A 21,062-nucleotide genomic window follows, 5' to 3' on the forward strand; every position below is an offset into this window, starting at 1 on the left:
CGGCTGTTAAGGGCTCTGTTGTGTGCAGTGGGGGGACAGAAACAAGTCCAATGGGGCCGGGCGGGGGTGTGTGTGGGCTGGTGGACCATTTGGCATGTCCCCTCAAAAATAGAAACAATTGGCACGTGGTTTGTTAAGGTCAAGAGAGTCTTCCACGACTGCTCGACGTCCTCTGTTGCAGGACATCAAGATCAGGGATCCTGGGAAATCCGCCCACCCGTTACTCCACCCCCCACCCCACCTCCAACTCTGTTGGCTAGTGACTGGTTTCTACCTCAGCTGGACAGATCTTCAAAATAAGACATACACCCTGTTGGAATTATTTATTTCTTTTTTTTCTGTTTTTTTTTTTTTTACGTGGAAATTTTCAGAGGGGTGGGGGTCACACGTGTCTCCACTTGTGTCGCCAAGTGGGGGGGCTGCCAAAGTCATGCCGGCCGGGTTTCAGCAACTGGGAGGAGAGGTCAGTGCATTTGTTGTTTATTTTATGTGGAAGTGTGATTAAATAAGTAGTTCTTCTGTTGAAACACGCCCTAAACAGATGCAAAAACTTGTTTTTTATGTGCTTTTTAGAGGTTTGACCTTGAGTGTTGGGTTTAGTGAGGTACTGGTTTGACTGCTTCACCCTTCTAAGCTAGCGCCCGCATAAACAATTGCTGTTTTTAATTGCAAAAAGGCTAGTCAAGGATCCTCAGTATGACAGAAGAGCTCTGCCTGTTTTAAACAAAAGCCAAATCAAAGTCAAATCAAAGATCAACGAATGGTTTGCTGGTTTTAAGGACTTTAAGGACTGCAAAAAACAAAACAAGACTTATCAAAGATCCGTGATATGCCAGAAGCGCTCTGCCTTTTTGACTAAAAAAAATATGACAGGAGCAGTCTACTGTTTTTAAGGACCTACTGCAAAAATATGTGTCAAAGATCCTCTACATAACAGGAGCAAATTTGTTGTTGTTAAACTAAAATGGTGGTCAGAGATCCTCAACACAAGAGGAACGCTCTACTGTTTTTAAGGACCTACTGCAAAAGAACACTTGTCAAAGATCCTTTATATAACAGAAGTGCTCTGCTGTTTGTACTGCAAAAAAATTACAGGAGCACGCTGCTGTTTTTAGGGGCCTACTGTAAAAATGCTAGTCAAAGATCCTTTATTTGACAGGAGCAGTCTGCTTGTTTTTTAGGACCTACTGCAAAGATCCTCTACGTAACAGGAGTGCTCTGTTGTTTTTAAATTAAAATGGTGGTCAAAGATCCTCCCATACGCGATGAATGCTCTGCTGTTTTTTATAAACCTACTGCAAAAAAAAGATCTTCTAAATGACAGGAGTGCTATGCTGGTGTTAAGGACCTACTGTAAAATATGCTCTTCGAAGATCCTTTATATGACAGGAGCAATCTGCTGTTTTTAAGAACCTGTCAAAGATCCTCTATTTCACAGGAGTGCTCTGTTGTTTTTAAACAAAAATAGTGACCAAAGATCCTCAACACGAGAGAAATGTTCTACTGTTTTTAAGGACTGTACTGCAAAAGAACGCTTGTCAAAGATCCTCTATATGACAGAAGCGCTCTGCTGTTTTTAAGAACCTACTGCAAAAGCACTAGTCAAAGATCCTTTATATGCCAGAAGCGTCCTGCTGTTTTTACTGCAAAAATCATCACAGGAACACTATGCTGTTTCTAAGGACCTACTGTAAAAGTGCTAGTCAAAGATCCTCTATGTGACAGGAGCAGTCTGCTGTTTTTAAGGACCTACTGCAAAAATATACGTCAAAGATCCTCTACATAACAGGAGCACTCTGTTGTTTTAAACAAAAATAGTGGCCAAAGATCCTCAACACGAGAGGAACGCTCTGCTGTTTTTAAGGACCTACTGCAAAATATGCGTCAAAGATCCTCTATATAACAGGTGGACTCTGTTGTTTTTCAACTAAAATGGTGGTCAAAGATCCTCAATACGAGAAGAACGCTCCACTGTTTTTAAGGACCTACTGCAAAACATCCTCTATATGACAGACCTGCACTGCTGTTTTTACTGAAAAAGAACAAAAACAGGAGCACTCTGCTGTTTGTAGGAACCGACTGCAAAAATGCTAGTCAAAGATACAGTACAGTATGTCTATATGACTGTATGTTGTAAGGATGTGATCACATGACACCAAACCAGGAAGTGCGGCGTGTCATTGAAAGCAATTACTTTCAAGGGGGAGGTAACGAATAGTCGCCGTTGTTGACTTTATTCACAATTAAAGCAAAAATAACGTGTGCCTTGCAGACGGTGACTGGAACCCTCGGACTGTCCGTCTTCACCGCCGTACTGGGATCACTGGAGTTTGGATACAACATTGGCGTCATTAATGCACCCCAGAAGGTAGTACTAACTTCAGAAAATACAGCAAATGCTGCAAAAAAAGAAGCTATTTGCTGCACAGTAAAGTAACATGCTAGCTAGGCTGATGCTAACACTGTATGAGTTGGCAGTGCAATGAACGCTATATGGGAATCAGAAATATACTATCTATAATACTATGTGTTTATATACAGTATATGTACATTAATATATTGTATAAAACTCAATACAATTGTTCTGCAATTTTACTATCAACAAAATAATCAATGATTAAATAAATATCAAAATAAACAAAGTAATAACACATACAATATAGTATTCATTCGTTGAATGAATAATATATTTAAGGTATTCATTCTAATACTATAAAATAATTAAACAAATTTTAACACTGGAATTATGCAAACAATAATTTATCTAAATTCTATATTGAAAAATCCCAAAATAGTACAGTTTTATACCACTTTTATTTGAACAAGTACAAATAAAAATACAGTACTACAAAATAACAAAAGAGGGTTTTTATTTGGAGGTTGGGGCAGGTTGAGAGTCAGGTGACTTTTTCAGACACGTCTCACCTTGACCCTCATGCAAACGTCAGCTGACGCTGAAACCAAAATAGAGGCTGACATGTTTATGCGAGACACACACACACACACACACACACACACACACACACACACGCACACGACCTTTAGAGTTGACATCATCGGATTTGTTTTAACATGTGTCTTTGTGGTGATTTGATTTTTTTTTTTTTTAGATCATTGAAAAAGACTACAACGCAACGTGGGTGCATCGCTATGGACAGTCCATCCCGACCGGGACGCTTACGTCCTTGTGGTCTCTGTCTGTGGCCATCTTCTCTATCGGGGGCATGCTGTCCTCCTTCTGTGTCGGTTTTGTTTCGGAGTGGTTGGGAAGGTAAGAGCGTGTTACTTAAAAGGACAAAAAAGACAAAAACAAGAACCAAAAGAAGGAAAAAAAAAAGTGGCAAAACTGAAAATAATGACAATCATAATAACACAAAACATTGCAGTTTCAAGAGAAAGTAAGAGCAAATAAATGCTACATGTCCATGACTCTAATGGGGGGGTATTCTGCGAAAGTGGTTCAACCAACCCAGGCTTTGTGCTCAAGATGCAACTCAACAAAACCTAAAATCCCCAAACAAAGCTAAACGGTATTGCAACTTACTTAATTCGCAACTTACTTTGTCAAGTCCGGTTCTCGGCTTTACGCTCACATAAAAGGGGGCATTTGACGTCATATTCTTCTACTTCCATCCCAGCCGGTGTATTTTACACAAGATGAGCAAGTAATTATTATGGAGCGTTATATGCAGAGTTAAAAAAGATTATTACTGGCAAAAGCAACACTGTCGCCGCCAATAGAGCGAGGGAGGACCGCTGACAGAATAAAGCTGAGCGTGTAAATTCGTAAGTTAACACTGATTATTATACTAACTATACCCTACTTGTCTTTTCATTTATCAACACTCAACGTTGCCCAACTTGGACATATTAACACTTACCCATTTCACAAATAAATAAATTGGAGCTACAACTGTCTTTTTTCATCATACTGCTCTAAATGATAAAATGCTGTAGCTCATTGTGACCACTGGATGGCAGTGTTTATATGTTTTTTTCCTTGTTAGTATAAACAAACGTTTTCTCCCAGCTGACTGATGCCTCTGAGTGCTTATTCCTCCGGCAAATATTGTAATATAAGAAGACTAACGGGCTGAGTACTCACGCAAGGACTGCTGTGACATATACGTCTTCTAACATTGGCCTAATTATTCATTATGAACTTCGATCAAACTATCATTCATTCATTTTCTATGCCGCTTGTCCTCGCTATATGCTGCAACCTATCCCAGCCGACTTTGGGGGAGTGGCGGGGTACACCCTGGACTGGTTGTCAGCCAATCATAGGGCACATATAGGCCCTGTCCAAACGGGAAAGTTCTTGGGATTTTTATTTTTGGCGGGTTGGAAAAAAAAAAGTTGCGTCCACACTGTGCCGGATTAGTAAATCATTGCATCCAGATGGGAACGGATAACCGAGTGAAAATGATGTCATACACAAGGCACAGATACGTGGACGGAGCCACATGACACCAAACCATGGAAAAAGAAAGAACGCATGCCCGTAAGTCCGTCGTCTTCAGCTTTTCAAGGCTTGTGGAATTACATGTGCGTCATTTTGGGAAGATAAGACAAGAAAATGCAGGGAGAACGTCCACAGCGGTGAGTCATGACACTCGAAATGTTCACATATGTTTGCTTGTCGTTAAAGCTCACTCACTTCTCGTCACAGGGCGGTGACGTCATCATTTTAAAATTGTAGCCGATTTGCTCGTCCACACGGAAATGGCGAGCCGGCGTTTTCAGATTTTCCCACTCTATTTTTACACTAACGCTGTTCCCGTGTAGATGAGAGGCTGAAAGGATAAAATACTTAGACATTCATACCTGCTGTATGGACAATTTTGTCACTAACGTGCATATTTTTGGAATGTGGGAGGAGTACCCGGAGAAAACCCACACACGCAGAGATGATGTCCATTTTCTCACTTTTTTGCTATACGTTTATCTCCCCACACACCAAAATAAAACTAGTAAACGAACATACGTCCACGAAGCAAATTGTAACCAAATATTCCCTTTTCTTTTTCACACACGAGAGCAGAAACTTTTAACGAGCGACAAATAGTAATTAAGCCAATCACTTTCAGTTGTGCACAGCTGACACCGAGCCGAAGAGGACAATCCTCACAAATTGAGTTAACTTTCTCACCAATTTCTACACCACAAAATGAACCCAAGGAGCCGAAATGGACGAATGAGCGTCTTAATGGAAGTTTACTCACCAAGATACCTACGAGCCCCCGATTACGTTATGCCCTGGCTGGGGAACACCATGGTTTAACATAAAATGGAAGAGTTCCCAACTCCCCTCTAGTCCCAAATTACCGATGGAGCCAACAATGAATTTATTTACAGGAAAAGGAAAAAAGAAAACAGCAGGTCTGTAGCGTAAGGTGTCCTCTACTGTAGTTCAGAGTCCAACACATCCAGGTTTGGGAGGCGAAGGAGAGAGACATGGAAGGTGCTCGTCCTCTTCCAGGTGTCTTGCTTGGTCTTGTATAGGAGGTGGTTCCCCTGCTGCAGCCAATCCGGGGAGCCAGGGTCCTCCAACACAAGGGAAAAATGTGGGCAATCTGCCACAACTACACCCAGGGTCGTAACACCCTGAGATTCGAAGCCAGATCTCCTGACTGTGTAGCCAACATGCTAACTACTAGGCCACCCTCTATCAAGCTTTCTTTTCAAAATGTTAAGATGTGTAGCGGAGCCTCCTCTTTTTTTTTCCCCCTCTACAAAGCATGCACGGCGCAGGCCGTGAAATGATTTTAGACAAATGTTCATATGAAATGATTATTTTATGCAAGGTGTGTTTGCCCAGGAGGAAGGCCATGCTCATCAACAACCTGCTTGCCTTCATGGGTGGTAGCCTGATGGGAATGTCCAAACTGTGTCGCTCCTTTGAAATGATGATTCTCGGACGCTTCGTCATTGGCGCCTACTGTGGTAATACGATTCTCATTGTGTTTTTGCTGTTTTCATTGTGTTTCGCTGGTTGTATTGTTTTTGCTGCTTTTGTTGTGTTTGGCCGGTTTTGGTTTTTTGTGGGTTTTTTTAATGTTTTTTGCTACGTTTGAGTGTGTTTTTACTGTAGCTGTATATGTTTTGCGACTTATTATTGTGTTTTGCTGTATTTATTGTGTTTTTTTTATGTTTTGTTTATTTTTGCATTGCTTTTGCTGTTTTTATTGTTGTTGTTGCTTTTTTTTAAATCATGTGTTGTTAATTAACCGTTTGCTATTTTATTGTTTTTAAAGCTTTTTTGTGTATTGCTGTTTTTATTATGTCTTTGCAAGGGGGGAGACGAGACGATTCACAAAAATTGGGTCTACGAGGAAGAGACAAGATGAGATTTGAACATTATTTTTAGGAGAAAAGTAGTGAAAAAAAAACAGTGAAAAAAAATATGATTGGGCAAACAGATTTTTTAATTTAACTGAGTCACAAAACAATGCCGGTGCATTTTGAAATGTTTACTGTCCCCCAAATTATTATATAAACCAGGGGTCACCAACGTTTTTCCTTGTGAGAGCTACTTTTACAAAATGAAAACGTTCTTTTATTATTAACTGAAAACCTGAATGAAAAGCAGGCCTGCAGGCGCCTTATGTGGTCGTGGGGGGCTACCTGGTACCCACGGGGACCACATTGGTGACCCCTGATATAAATAATATTACTGTCAACATTATTTTGAGAGCAATTTAACCACTAATGTTATAATATGTCATAATAATAATTATATTTATATACCATGATACATATACACTAAGTCCCCAACTAACGAACACAATTGGTTCCAGACAACCGTTCTTAAGTCGAATTGTTCTTAAGTAGGGGAAAAGGTAATATTACCAATGATATAGGTACTACATGTACATGTATACATATACAGTATATGCGTATGTATGTAAATATGAGTTTGGATGCAGTAGTAATATTAAAGGAGGATAATTAATGAAAAAAACAATAATAAAAATGATATAATAATACGTAATGATAAATGTTATTTACCTTTGAAGAGGAGTGGTCGAGCATACGTCGTCGGTGGTAGTGGTGGAGCAGGAGGGGGAATTATTGAAGAAAGGACAAATCTTCGTCGTCGTTAGACTCCTCTTTGTAATGATAGTGGATGCCATTGGTACAGAAGTCTTCACATGTTCCGTAATTCCAACCTTGCCTGTGTAAATTGTTCCTATGGTTGAGTGATTCACTCCATAAGCACGCGCTACATTAGCCATTTTCTCACCACCGTCCAACTTCCTGATGATGGCCACCTTGGTTTCCATAGAAATTGCTTGACGTTTCCTGCCACTACTACTAGCACTTGCACTCGATTTATCAGCCATGATAACGGATAACAAACGTCTCTGTGACGTGAGGTACAAACGGCGTGCTCCGAGATGTTATCAGCGACAAGTGCAGATGAACTGAGAAAGATTGCGCGAGAGGGATGCTTTTACCCACCATTCGTAGCGGCGGAATGGCGCGCAATACAAAAATAGCGCCTTTGTATTTCGAAAAAATTGAAATGACAAAATATGGCAATTTTTGAAAAAAATCATGAAATAAAATAGACCAGTCGGCTTGTGTTCGTATCTACGAGTGTTTGCACGTCGGATGTTCGTTAGTAGGGGACGTAGTGTATATAATAATAGTGCACTATTTTCTTTAACATGTCATCTTTTACTGCTGTAAAGTTGTGGAATTGGTGTTTGACAAATACTTTCTCACAGGCAACTTGTACCGCCTGTCAAACATTTTCAGCATTTCTTGAAATGCTGCTTTTCAACCGTATTAAAGAGCAGCATTTTTTGTGCGATGTAGCAAAGTACACTTTCTGTGAGCCCACACCATTTTGCGCTGCTCCGTTAGTGTGTTTACTTTGTCGACCAAAAGTCTCAGTGAGTGTTAACTGTCGGGACGAAGGCTCTGCATCGTGATGTGTAGTTTTAAACGGGGTCGGGTGGTTATGTTTTCGGTGAGCGAGTTCCTTGCGTTGCTTTTTTTTTTTGCCACCGCTTTCAACCAAATTTGGCATATCGGCTCATCTGTATTGATGGGCTCACCTTGTTCATTTGGTTTGAAGCCGAAATATTCCCACACCGGGGCTGGTGGCATTTGGCTTTGCAAGCATCTTTTTCCCTCCTAATTTCTACCTTGCGTTGCTCCTCACGAGGCAACAATCTTACTGCTGTGTGTATGCTAGCGGCCCCGGCTCCCCTCACAGGGACAAAGAGACGAAATGATTACAAGAGGGCTCACTTCGTTCAAGCTTTTTTTATATGGCGCAAAATCGCACAGACTAAACCCTCTTCCTGCCTGTTTGGAGGCAAGAAAAGAGCAAAATACCGTAGTAGCAGCAATTTATGGAGGCCGGCAAAATTATCGAGTTCATTTTCATTTATTGTGTGATTTAATTAATGCATTTATTATCACAACAACATATGTCATCATGTTGTAACACCCCTAGTCTTTGCCGTTTTTAATTGTGTTTTTGCTGCGTTTTTTTTTTTCTTCTTTTTTTTGTCCTAATGGACACCAAAGCCTGAATTATGCTTGTCACGATGCAGGTTGGCTTCCCCCAAACCCTTTGGTGGAGCTTGATGGGCACCTCCAAAAATGTTTAACTTCACCTCAAGGGTGTATTGGATCGCAAAGCTGTGATTGGTCGGCTTTTTTTAGTACATCATTTCTGTTTTTTCCCTTACACCATATGCAATATGCAAAGATGAGCAGTTCTATGAATATGATATGAATATGAGCGGTTTCACAGCAACATGTACAGTAATGGCCAAACATTTGGAGAGTGACAAAAATATAATTTTGACAATGTCTCCTATCTCAGTTTTTATATTGGCCATTGGAATATACTGTAGTCCAGAATGTTATGAAGAGTGATAAGGGGAATAGAAATTAATTGCAAACGCCCTCTTTGTCATGAAAAGGAACTTAATCCTAAAAAAAACATTTCCACTGCATTTCAGCCCTGCCACACAAGGACCAGCTGACATCATGTTAGTGATTAACCATGTTAGTGGTTAACATAGGTCAGAGTGTTGGTTGAAGATGACTCTCATGCTGACTGGACTGTCTCTGGAAGTTGATTTGACTGTGGGATCGGGGCGCCACCAGTGCAGCCCTTGCTTGAATGGTGGAAGGCAGGAGTGAGGCTAAGACTTCTGGATGATGGCCTGGTGACAAGAAAGGCGCAGAGAAGCCGCTTATCTCAAGAGAAAAATCAGGGACAGACTGGTATTCTGCAACGGCTACAGGGGTTGGGCTCAAGAAGACTGGGGTGAAGTCATTTTTGATTGTTTGTGGGCATCCAGAAAAAAAAGCAGTGAACGAATCAAGACGCTGTCAAAAAATGACCATGCAGAAACCTAATTCAGGCTTGAATTGCAGGGCTGGCATCAGGCTTGACCCCCATGTACGTGGGTGAAATTGCACCAACCAGCTTGCGGGGGGCACTGGGTACGCTGCACCAACTGGCCATCGTTACTGGGATTCTCATTGCACAGGTAATACCTATACATATAAACGCTGTCAAGTGATTAAAAATGTAACCAAATTAATCACAGTTTTCAAATTAATTAACCATGATTAATCCCCATTTGCAACTATGTGTGAAATATGCCAATTCATGGCGAAGGTGAAGTTACAATGCTTTATTTGATCAGCAAAAGTCTATAAAGGCAAATATGCTCAAAGGTCAGAAGGGGAAAAAAAACTAAAGAGGGCTGCAGCGGTGCTGGGTGAAGCCACGAGACCAAGAAGGCAAACACCAAGTTAGCAAAAGGCTAGGTACATCTAAAACATATAGCGTGTCTCGTGGCTCCGCACAGCACCGGAAACTGAAGTCTCTGAAAACAGCAGATGTGAGCAAAACCCAAATAACAGCATAGAACGTGACAGATCGTTTCCACAGTTGAATGAATATGTTAAAGTATTTGTTTTTTGAACAGATCCTGGGCCTGGAGTCGTTACTCGGCAGCGAGGACCTGTGGCCCGTCCTATTGGGCCTGACGGTGGTGCCGACCGTCCTCCAGATGGGGCTATTGCCTTTCTGCCCCGAGAGCCCTCGCTTCCTATACATAGTACGCTGCCAGGAACACCATGCCAAGCGTGGTCAGTTGGGTTTTTATTCTTTTTTTCTCTGAATGTCCAGGAGCTTTACATTTGTGCTATACATTTCATGGTACAGTGGAACCCCGGTTAACGTCCGCCCTGGTTAGCGAGTTAACGTCGAAAGGTTACGCCACAATTTTGCCTTGTTTTGTGTGCTTTCTCTGGTTAGCGCGCACGTCTTGTTGAGTTATAAATATGCTGCCTGAGTCCATCTGTATTCTTAATATATTTTTTTTTTATCAGAAAACATCCTTCTTTGTTAGCCTCACATTAGCTAGCAAACAAAATGGCAACCAGAACCAGAAGTTACATTGCCCGTCTATGATGTCATCCATGGTTGACCCTCAAAACACGTTTGTATAGTTTTATAATTAGGTTTACATGCATAAAACAATTCTAAGTGCATATAAGTGTTTGCCCCCTTCCTGATTTGAATTAGCGATATGTTACAACTGGGAGTTTTGCTAACGAACCTTGTTGTTAAGCAAAATTTTTAGAGTCTTTTAGGGTGACTCAACAGCACTGTCCGTTTCTACAATGATATATGATATGGTACATCAACTGTTATTGTATACCTTCCTCCGCAATTAGCCAGTGACCGCACACATAGCTAAACTTTTAACGACTTTTCACCAGGCCTAAGGAGGCTGACTGGCCGACAGGAAGTGGGCGACCTGCTAGCGGAGATGAAAGAAGAGAAGAGGAGGATGGACATGGAGCGCAAAGTGTCCATTTTGGAGCTCTTCCGCTCACCAGTGTACCGCCAACCCATGGTTATTTCCATCCTGTTGCAACTTTCCCAGCAACTATCCGGCATCAACGCGGTACATAGCTAATTGTAACCCCATAAAAAAAAAAGTGAGTTAAGTTACTTTTTTTTTTTTGTCGTTTCAGATTTTCTACTACTCCACCAGTATCTTCACCAAGGCCGGAGTCCAAAGTCCAGTTTACGCCACAATAGGAGCCGGCATCGTCAACTGCGCTTTCACTGTAGTGTCGGTCAGTAGGATCAATTGACAATACAGTCGTCCCTTGTCACATTGCGGTTCAAATTTCGTGGCTTCATTCTACTATGGTTTTTCAAAAATATCCATCCATTTTCTACGCCGCTTCTCCTCATTAGGGTTGTGGGGGTATGCTGGAGCCTATCCCAGCTGTCCTCCGGGCGACAGGCGGGGTACACCCTGGACTGGTCGCCAGCCAATGGCAGGGCACATATAGACAAACAATAATTCACACTCACATTCATACCTATGGACAATTTAGAGTCACCAATTAACCTAACATGCATGTTTTTGGAATGTGGGAGGAAACCGGAGTACCCGGAGAAAACCCACCCACGCACGGGGAGAACATGCAAACTCAACACAGAAGTGCCCCAGGGAGAATCGAACCCAGGTCTTCCCGATCTCCTGACTGTGACTGTGTGGCCAACATGGTAACCACTAGACCACCGTGCGGCCCTTTTCAAAAATATATTAATTAATAATCAAGCTGTTTTGTAATTGAATACGGCCTATTGTTAGGAGGAAAAAATTGCATATTTAAGCATATTTTACATATTTTTTGCCAAAATTAAGCATTAAATTAAGCATAAACATGGCTAAATGAACTCATACAAATACGGTGGTTTGATTTCTTATTTTTTGGGTTGTCACACTTAAATGATTCAGATCATCAAACAAATGTAAATATTAGTCAATGACAACACAACTGAACAAGTTTTCTAATGAAACTTTCTATCATTAATGGAGAAAAAAAAGCCTACATGGCCTTGTGTGAAAAAGTGATTGCTCCCTGTTTTGCCCCCCCTCAGAAAGAGGTCACAAAAGACCCCACAACAACATCCAAAGAACTGCAGGCCTCGCTTGCCTCAGTTAAGGTCCGTGTTCATGACTCCACCATAAGAAAGACACTGGGCAAAAACAGCCTACATGGCAGAGTTCTAAGACCAAAACCACTGCTGAACAAAAAGAACATTAAGGCTTGTCTCAATTTTGCACGAAAACACCTTGATGATCCTCAAGACCTTTGGGAAAATACTTTGTAGTCTGACGAAACAAAAGTTGAAATTTTTGGAAGGTGTGTGTCCCATTACATCTGGCGTAAAAGCAACGCCGCATTTCAGAAAAAACATCATATCAACAGTAAAATATGGTGGTGGTAGAGTGATGGTCTGGGGCTGTTTTGTTGCTTCAGGACCTGGAAGACTTGCTGTGATAAATGGAACCATAAATTCTGCTGTCTGCTAAAAAATCCTGAAGAACACAGTCCGGCCATCTGTTGGTGACCTCAAGCTGAAACCAACTTGGGTTCTGCAGCAGGACAATGATCCAAAACACACCAGCAAGTCCACCTCTGAATGGCTGAAGAAAAACAAAATGAAGACTTTGGAGTGGCCTAGTCAAAGTCCTGACCTGAATCCTATTGAGATGCTGTGGCATGACCTTAAAAAGGCGCTTCATGCTGGAAAACCCTCCAATGTGGCTGAATGACAACAATTCTGCAAAGATGAGTGGGCCAGAATTCCTCCACAGCGCTGTAAGAGACTCATTGCAAGTTATCACAAACGCTTGATTGCAGTTGTTGCTGCTAAGGGTACTTTTTCACACAGGGCCAAGTAGATTTGGATTTATTTCCCATTATAATACAAAGTTTCATTTAAAAACTGCATTTTATGTTCAGTCATGTTGTCATGGACTAATATTTACATTTGCTTGATTGATCCGAAACATTTAAGTGTGGCAAACAAAAATTAATTCATAAATGATCACTGTTTTGTGGCTGAATGCGGCCTATTAGTCGTCAAAACACATGCAAATATGAGCAAATTGTACGTATTCTTGGCCCAGATTTAGCATTTTCAATTCAAAAATGGCTAACTGAGGCAAAATAGAAATATAAGGCATTTAGAAGCTGTTACATGTAGTGCAATAGCTGTGATAGGAGAGGCGGGGCCTGAGAAGTGGCACGCATGTCAGCTTGCTACTGTAGAGTTACTGAGTGTTGCAATTTGTGGCTGACAGCAGCACCTGTGTGAATGTTTACTACGTCATTGCAGTAGTGCCATTGCAGTAGTATTACTACACTGACAAGAGGTGTCTGGAACGTTGCATTGAGATAATAGCCACCAAGTATGCTGTGAATGCTCAAGTGTGAGTCAATATAATGTCTTATGTATGTCTAAGACTTCTTATTTTCTATTATGTCAACTATATTGGGTAATACAGGTGTAAAAGTGATGTTATTTCATGTCTAGAGGGCTCTAGTAATGTTAAAAAAAAACATATTTAGCAGGTCGTAAATAGGTTTTCTATGCTCTAAGTATAAAAAAATCTTTGATTTATAAATAAGCAATCCTACTTCATGGAAATTCACTTATTACTGTCAAGTTTGGAACCAATTAACCGCGATAAACGGGGCATGACTATACTCATATTGTTGGTTTGTAACTTTGTCTGTTTGACACATGAATTACCATTTTGGAGGTTTCTCCAAAGAATCTGAAAGTATCTGAAGTGGTCAAATTTGGCCAGAATTGGCTCAGTAGCACCTGGATTTTTGAAAAAGAAATTTAACCCACAAAGCTGGTTTTACGTAGCAACGAGAAAATCAGTAGCTACAGCATGTATATCATGAGTAGATGCACAAAAAAGTCTCAAGGGCAACGTTCGCACCGCTGGGTACGATGCCCTAATCAGATTTTTTGGTTTAAATAAAACACATTACCAAAAATATGCGATTTGTTAATGTGAAATCAAAGCGTCCGGAAAGTGACGTGCATGTGCAAAAGCACAATGTCACACGCCTTTCCATGTGTTCACGGAAGTAAAGATTACTGCAATGTGTGCTAGTGATGTGCAATACCACTGATGTCATTTTCGATCTGATACTGGGTAAAATTCAGGCTGGTATCGACGACGCCGATCCGATACTTTGTGCAAATACACCTAATGTGGCTGGTAGTGTAATACAACATCAGAAAAAACTACCATTCACACTCACATTCATACCTATGGACAATTTAGAGTCTCCAATTAACCTAACATGCATGTTTTTTTGAATGTGGGAGGAAACCGGAGTATCCGGAGTAAACCCACACACACACGGGGAGAACATGCAAACTCCACACAGAGATGGCCAAACGGAGACTGTGTGGCCAAACATGCTAACCCCGAGGCCGACGTGCGGCTCATATATTATCTCATTGAGTCCCAGGCATTTTTCAAAAGTCAACCCCTTCAGTACCGTCGTAATTTAGATGATTGACTGATCTTTCAAAGCACACAGAATATTGTGTTGTATGGCAATGTAAACATGGAACCTACCAAAAGTAAGATTAGACTCCCGGCTTTCATCAGTAGAAAAAGATTGTTTCTACCTTTTTTCGTTCTTTAGTAATCAGCAGTAGCACACAGGTAAGTTTCAGGAAAATATCAGTTCCCGACTAGAAAAGGGACAAAAACAACTTTTTGTGAAAAGATACATTTCAGTCATAACCTTCACTTAGATACAATTTTTTTTTGCTTTTGGGACAGCTTAAATATCAAAACAACTGAACCACAACATAAAAACAACACAAAAAGGAGCTGTTTTACATCATAATAACAATTTATATTTTTTAAATATATGGAACGGAACTATGTATGTGCACGTGTGTGTGTGTGTGCGTGCGTGCATGCGTTAAAATTTCCCTAGAATGCGTAACCGTCTGCACGCTACACTCCTCCACGCTCTCCTTCCTGTCATGTGTGATTCTTCCATTGAAACGATCCCTGCCGAGCTCTTATGAAATGCACTTCTGCCACCTTAAAGGTGCTCTGAAATGTTAATGCATTAGTAGAGAGGTGCATCATCACCTCTTTTTGCGCAAAAATATGTAAAAGACCTATCAATACGTTGTTGGAATCGGCCGTTTGGGATTATAAAACATACAATTACGTCTATGGTACTGAATTAGTTCATTTATGAAATAAAAAATGTATGTAAATTCATTAATTAATTAAATGTATTGTATTCTTTTTGCTATGATATGAAGTAAACTTTTAACATTTACATTAGGTGAATTTGCACAAAGTATCGGATCGGTATCGCCGATACCAGCCTGAATTTTACTCAGAATCATATGGGAAACGAATCAATGGTATCGCACATCACCAATGTGAAGAGTTTCATGTTGCAAAGTCAAACTGGCTTCAGGGGCTCAATTTTCTTTTTGTGCATCTCCTCAGGCCGTCTGCAAAAGCGGTCCAAGAATTAGACATGTTGAAGTGTTCTAACGAGTGTCCTTGACAGCTCTTCCTGGTTGAGAGGATGGGTCGGAGGACGCTACACATGCTCGGACTCAGCGGCATGTGCATCTGTGCCGTTATCATGACTGCAGCACTCAGCTTATTGGTCAGTACCCCGGTATTTAGTCTATACCGGTTCTGGCTATTTCCTGACATGTGTCCTGTCCGAAACCCTACAGGATAGCGTTCCATTCATGAGCTACATTAGCATGCTGTCCATTTTCGGCTTTGTGGCTTTCTTCGAGGTGGGGCCGGGTCCAATCCCGTGGTTCTTTGTGGCCGAATTGTTCTCCCAGGGTCCCAGACCGGCCGCCATGGCTGTGGCTGGCTGCTCCAACTGGACTGCCAACTTCATTGTTGGCATGTGCTTCCAGTACGTTGCTGTAAGTATCCAGCTCGTGCCTTTATCCTGTCAAGCAGGGCAACAACCGTAGAAATCTAGCCAACTAGCTTGTACCGAGATGATCAGCTCACCCGTGAGCTAGACAGCAACTGAACACTGTATTTTGAGTTTTTTAAATAACATAACTAAGCAAAATTTGTTGGCAATCAGATATACTGTGTATATATAATATATATTTGGAAATAGTTATCCCTCCTTGAATATCGACTATTATTAGTCAAAACATATGCATATTTAAGCAAATGTTGGGTATTTCTTGCCCAAATGAATCATTTTCAAGCATAAAAATGAGCCAAAATGTATATACATTTACATAAAATTCGATGTAGTTATTTCCAAATGTACCCGATGACATCACTCGTAACACTCAGAGATATGCTTGTTCACATTTTTACCTGAGGACTTGGATTCTGTGACTGAGGATTTTCATCGGTGGTAACACCGTGTGCCACTCAGTGCAGCAGAAACACTCGATTTCTGTCGCCATGGCTTGGCAAGCTCCACATTTACACCACCAAGTCATGTCGGTCCTGACTCGCTCGGCCCCCGCGTCTGCTCGGACGTTTCACCTTCTCTTCTTGCCCGCTCAGCTTCTAAAACCTGTAGCTCGTCTGTATAGTCAGTCTACTACAGTAATCCTCATTTGCCCAAAAGTAGTCGTCGGCGGTGGCTCAGACGAATGCTGCCGTGATTAATGGTAGCAAACGCAGAACACACTCTCTATGACAGAAGGAGCGTTAGTTGCTATGCTCTCTGTGGAAAAAGAAGTTCCAGTAATGCTTAAAATGACCAAAATACTGTAAGTATTACATGTTACCATGAATGTGCCTTTTTACGACATGGTTACAGCATGTATATAAACAAGCGGTGCTTACTCTTTTTCAGCCTGCAAGCTACTTTTAAAATGACCAATTCCCAAAGATCTACCTCCTACTGTAAATATAGAAAATACAGTATATATTTACTGTCTTTATAAATGTGAGTAGTTATGTACATTGTACATGTATATAGGAGTGCACGCACTTTTTCAGCGTGCAAGTTATAAGTCGACATGATCTATCTCTTACTATAAAACATATAACAGATATATAAAATTTAATCGGTGAACTTTTAAACTACTATGCTAAATACTAAAGATTAGTATTTCACATTCACAAAGTGGTTCATATCATTCACAAATAATTCACAATTCAATTCAATATCAATAAGATAATTACACGTAATTCCTCAATAGGTGGAAAATAGCTACGTAGCGTGCCTAACACAGCCACCCTACAGAGGAAAGTCAACCCAAAGGTCATGACCATGGACAGGTGAGGGTGGGATCAAAGAACGTACAGTAACGCACAGTATACTGTACAAGTATATACACATGTATGCGCGCATAGAAAATGTAAATGGCACAGAATAATTCCACATTTAAAAACAAAAGTATTCTGTTTTTATTTTAGGATCTTTGTGGTCCGTACGTCTTTTTGATCTTCGCTGGTCTGCTGCTGTTCTTCCTGGTATTCACGTTCTTCCGTGTTCCTGAGACGCGAGGCAAAACATTTGACCAGATTGCGGCCAACTTCCTGCAGCACTCCGCTGACGGCATGATGGACATGAATCTGGACCTGAATATGGACAAGGCCAGCACGGAACTGGACTACTTAGGGGAGGAAATCATGGACTGAGAACGTTGCAGAATAAGAGAGAAAGAGAGACTCCCTTGTAGTGAAAATGTGTTTCGCATTGTATTGTTTCTAAATGGTGTGTGGTGTTCTCCAGATACTTAAATATTCTTTAATTCCACAAATGGGATTTCCTGCACTTTAACGCCAGATACTGGAACTTATAGCAGCTTTTTCAACTTATGCATGTCTGCCTATTTTTTGTATTCCATAACATAGCAAATAAAGATGGGCATCAAACCATACGAGAATCTTACTGAAGCAGCACTGGCATGGAAACAGGAGTTCAGAACATTGAAAGAAATTTTACTTCCCCTTTAAATACGGTATACACGCATACATACACTCCCGATCAATATTATAAGACCAGTTGAAAAAAATTGCAAAATAGGTATTTTGCACTGTTGGAAGTAGCGCTTCAAAATGCAACATAACGAAATTCCAGTGAGACGAAAAATGTTTTTAGTACGTAAGCAATTTATTGCAAACAAGCATCAAAGTTCAATAGGCTGTTCATCAGCTGATGAAAAGTTTAAAACCATAGCTAAAAAAAAAAAACCAAAACCCTGGAATCCCCCTATAATAGAAATAAAACGCATTCAATAACGAGTAGCTGTCCCATTCTTGTTAATCAGCTCAAAAATGGCTTTGGGCTTGCTTGATGCGACTGTTTCCAGGAGGCTAGTGGGAACATTGCTCTAAGTGGTGAAGATGGCTTCACGTAGGGCATCCACGGTCTGGAACTGATGGCCATTTTTCCTTACCACCCATCCCCAAATGTACTGAATTGGATTTAGATTAGGGGAACACGTAGGATGGCCCAAAAGAGTGAGCTTATCCCTCTGGAAGAAGTCCTTTGTCAAGTGCAGCGTTGTCCTGTTGAAAAAGCCAGTCATCACCACACAGACGAGGGCCTTCATGAGGGATGCCCCCTGCAACATCTCCACATAGCCAGCTGCCGTTTGACACCCCTGCACAACCTGAAGCTCCATTGTTCCATTGAAGGAACATGATGGCGCCCCCTCCACTGTGCTGTGTGGAAAACATCTCAGGTGGGATCTCCTTGTCATGCCAGTAACGTTGGAAGCCATCAGGACCATCAAGGTTACATTTTTTCCTCATCAGTGAATAAAACTTTCTTCCACCGATCATCGTCCCATGTTCGGTGCTCTTGTGAAAATTCTAAACGGGCAATTTGGTGCCGTTGAAGGAGACCAGGCCTTTGAAGACTGTTTTTGTTCTCAAAAGCCTTGGCTCGCAGATAGTGTCTGATGGTTATTGGACTGCACTCGACACTAGTAACAACCTTCATTTGGGCTGAGGATGGTCCCGTGTCTTGATGGACAGCCAATGGAATCCTCCAGCTCAGGGCAGGTGACAATTTTTTGGGTCTACCACTTGACTTTTTTGTTCCATAACCCTCAGGATCTTTGAAGAACTTTCCAATGATGACTGTCTTACTGCGCCCAAACTCAGCAGCAATGGCGCGCTGTGAGAGGCCTTGCTTATGCAGCTCAACAATCCCACTGCATTCAAAGAGAAAAAGCTTTCGCCATCAAGGGATCATGACAGTGTGAATACCTGACCGAAAACTACATTGAGTCCACAGATTTTGGCTTTTAAAGGCTGTGCACTTAAACTTGTGATCAGCTGAACAGCCTATTTTACTTTAATGCTTCTTTGCAATAAAATTGCTTACTCAAAATTGTTTCGCTCCCAGTTTTAAAGCTGTACAGTGCAACCCGCTGTGATTGGTCACACTCCCAAGCGCTCCCGAGGACCTCTGGACAGCTGCCTAACCCCTTTTGTCCGATTGCTTACACAAAACAGTCATAAATTGTTACTTCCAGCTTGCTCTTCTGACTCTTCAACACGACCAAGTCACGTTGGAAAGGTGTCGGACTTCAGCAACAGTGTGGCGGATAGTCCAGCTTCGTATTGGCCCATGTTCACAAAACAGTCCCATGTGAAAACAGATGAGCGTATTTTTCTTTTGCTGGCTGGGAATCAGCAACTCCAACCACTTCTGCCTGATGTCTGCCTCTTTAAGCACACATGAACAAACATTTCCTGGGAGCCTTACATGCTAACAGTTAACAGAGCAAAGCACACTACATGTACACACACACACAGGATGTCAGATATTGGCGATATTTTGCCGGTAAGTGTCAACTCAATTTCCGATAACAGACCACATAACATCCGTCATGAAATTAACACGACCCACAATGTTGTTTTAGACATTTCTCTTGGAGATTAATAATCTACCCACCAAGTGTACTTCCATTTCAGGGTCATGAGGTTGTTGTAGCCACTTAGCTATTACTCAAGAGTTGTTGCGGAGTGGAGCGTAAACTGATTGGTGCCACCTACCTCGACTCCCGTCTCGTCGTGAATCGCATCTCCACATTTGGTGACCCTCCATGTGGACAAAAATGTCAACTGAGAGACGAGACCGTGCCGGCGCCGCTACAAGCTAACAAGTTAGCTAATGTCGGTGCCATCTGCGGCACACCCACGGTCGTGGTTTCAACATATCAGGCCCAGCTCCGACTGCGAGGAATAACAGGACGTGACGAAGTATTTCCACGTATCGGCACCGCTGGATGCCTCGGTGACGCAAGTACGGGAGCCCATAGATATACAGCAGTTTATCGGCTGTCATTACAGGTAAAAACCCAATACAGATAAACAGTTTAGGACCACAGGCTATAAAATCTGCTAAAAATGTTCATTTTCTGTCAGGCATTCACACTGCCATGCCCTCCTGATGGCTAAAGCTAAGATACTCTCTTTTTCAACGTGGTTGGATTGTGGAGCTGCATAAGCAAGGCCTCTCGCAGCGTTCCATTGCTGCTGACGTTGGGTGCAGTAAGTCAGTCATTCTAAATGTTTTCAAAAATCCTGAGCATTATGGAACAAAAAGTCACGTGGTAGACCCCAAAAATCACATCTGATTGGCTGTCCATCAAGACACAGGGCGGTCTTCTACCCAAATTAAAAAGGCCGTTACTGGTGCCGACTGCAGCGCAATAACCATCAGAATCTGTGTGAAAAGGGTTTAAAAAAAAAAAAAAACCCAAACAAATTCAAAGACCTCGCCTCCTTCAACGCCACAAAACTGCATGAAGCCATCTTCTCCACTTGGAGCAACGTTCCCACTAGCCTCCTGGAAACACTCACATCAAGCATGCCCAAACCCATTTTTGTAGTGAAGAACAAGAACATTTTTTGTTCTGGTTTGTTTATTTTTTTTTGAGCGATGGTCTTAAACTTTTGATCGGCTGATAAACAGCCTTTCAATTTTTTTATTTTGGGTTTTAATTAGAAGCTCCAAATGTTTTTTGTCTCACTTCCCCTTCTTGCTTTTGCATATTGTAGCTCTACTTAAAACCTCATTAAGATCCAAATGTGCAAAATGCTAATTCTAGCAATTTTTCAACTGCTCTTAAGATTTTGATCAGGAGTGTTCCTGTATGTATACGTGTGTGTGTGTGTGTGTGTGTGTGTGTGTGTGTGTGTCCTGGATCTTAACATTTTCTGTTGTATAGAAATATTTTACAAGCC

General features: G+C 41.4%; 1 protein-coding gene across 1 annotated transcript; it reads left to right on the forward strand.

Annotated features, from left to right (window-relative positions):
• The first annotated feature begins 231 nt into the window (after window positions 1–231).
• LOC129168137 (solute carrier family 2, facilitated glucose transporter member 4-like) lies at window positions 232–17,738 on the forward strand. Its single transcript, XM_054753053.1, has 11 exons — window positions 232–463; window positions 2,273–2,368; window positions 3,111–3,271; window positions 5,822–5,946; window positions 9,406–9,521; window positions 9,966–10,128; window positions 10,765–10,952; window positions 11,023–11,127; window positions 15,424–15,525; window positions 15,599–15,802; window positions 17,274–17,738. Exons 1-11 carry the CDS (start codon window positions 431–433, stop codon window positions 17,496–17,498), a joined length of 1,518 nt encoding a protein of 505 aa, XP_054609028.1. The 5' UTR covers window positions 232–430; the 3' UTR covers window positions 17,499–17,738.
• Window positions 17,739–21,062: the final 3,324 nt, after the last annotated feature.

Source organism: Dunckerocampus dactyliophorus, chromosome 15, assembly GCF_027744805.1.
Source record: "Dunckerocampus dactyliophorus isolate RoL2022-P2 chromosome 15, RoL_Ddac_1.1, whole genome shotgun sequence".
In the NCBI taxonomy this organism is placed as follows: Eukaryota; Metazoa; Chordata; class Actinopteri; order Syngnathiformes; family Syngnathidae; genus Dunckerocampus; species Dunckerocampus dactyliophorus.

Bases quoted from the DNA above. Each gene is read 5' to 3' on its own strand.
- LOC129168137 (XM_054753053.1), top strand. From the start codon at position 431: ATGCCGGCCGGGTTTCAGCAACTGGGAGGAGAG. The intron at 15,526-15,598 runs GTCAGTACCCCG...GAAACCCTACAG, and splicing joins CTGCAGCACTCAGCTTATTG to GATAGCGTTCCATTCATGAG. The intron at 15,803-17,273 runs GTAAGTATCCAG...TTTTTATTTTAG, and splicing joins TGTGCTTCCAGTACGTTGCT to GATCTTTGTGGTCCGTACGT.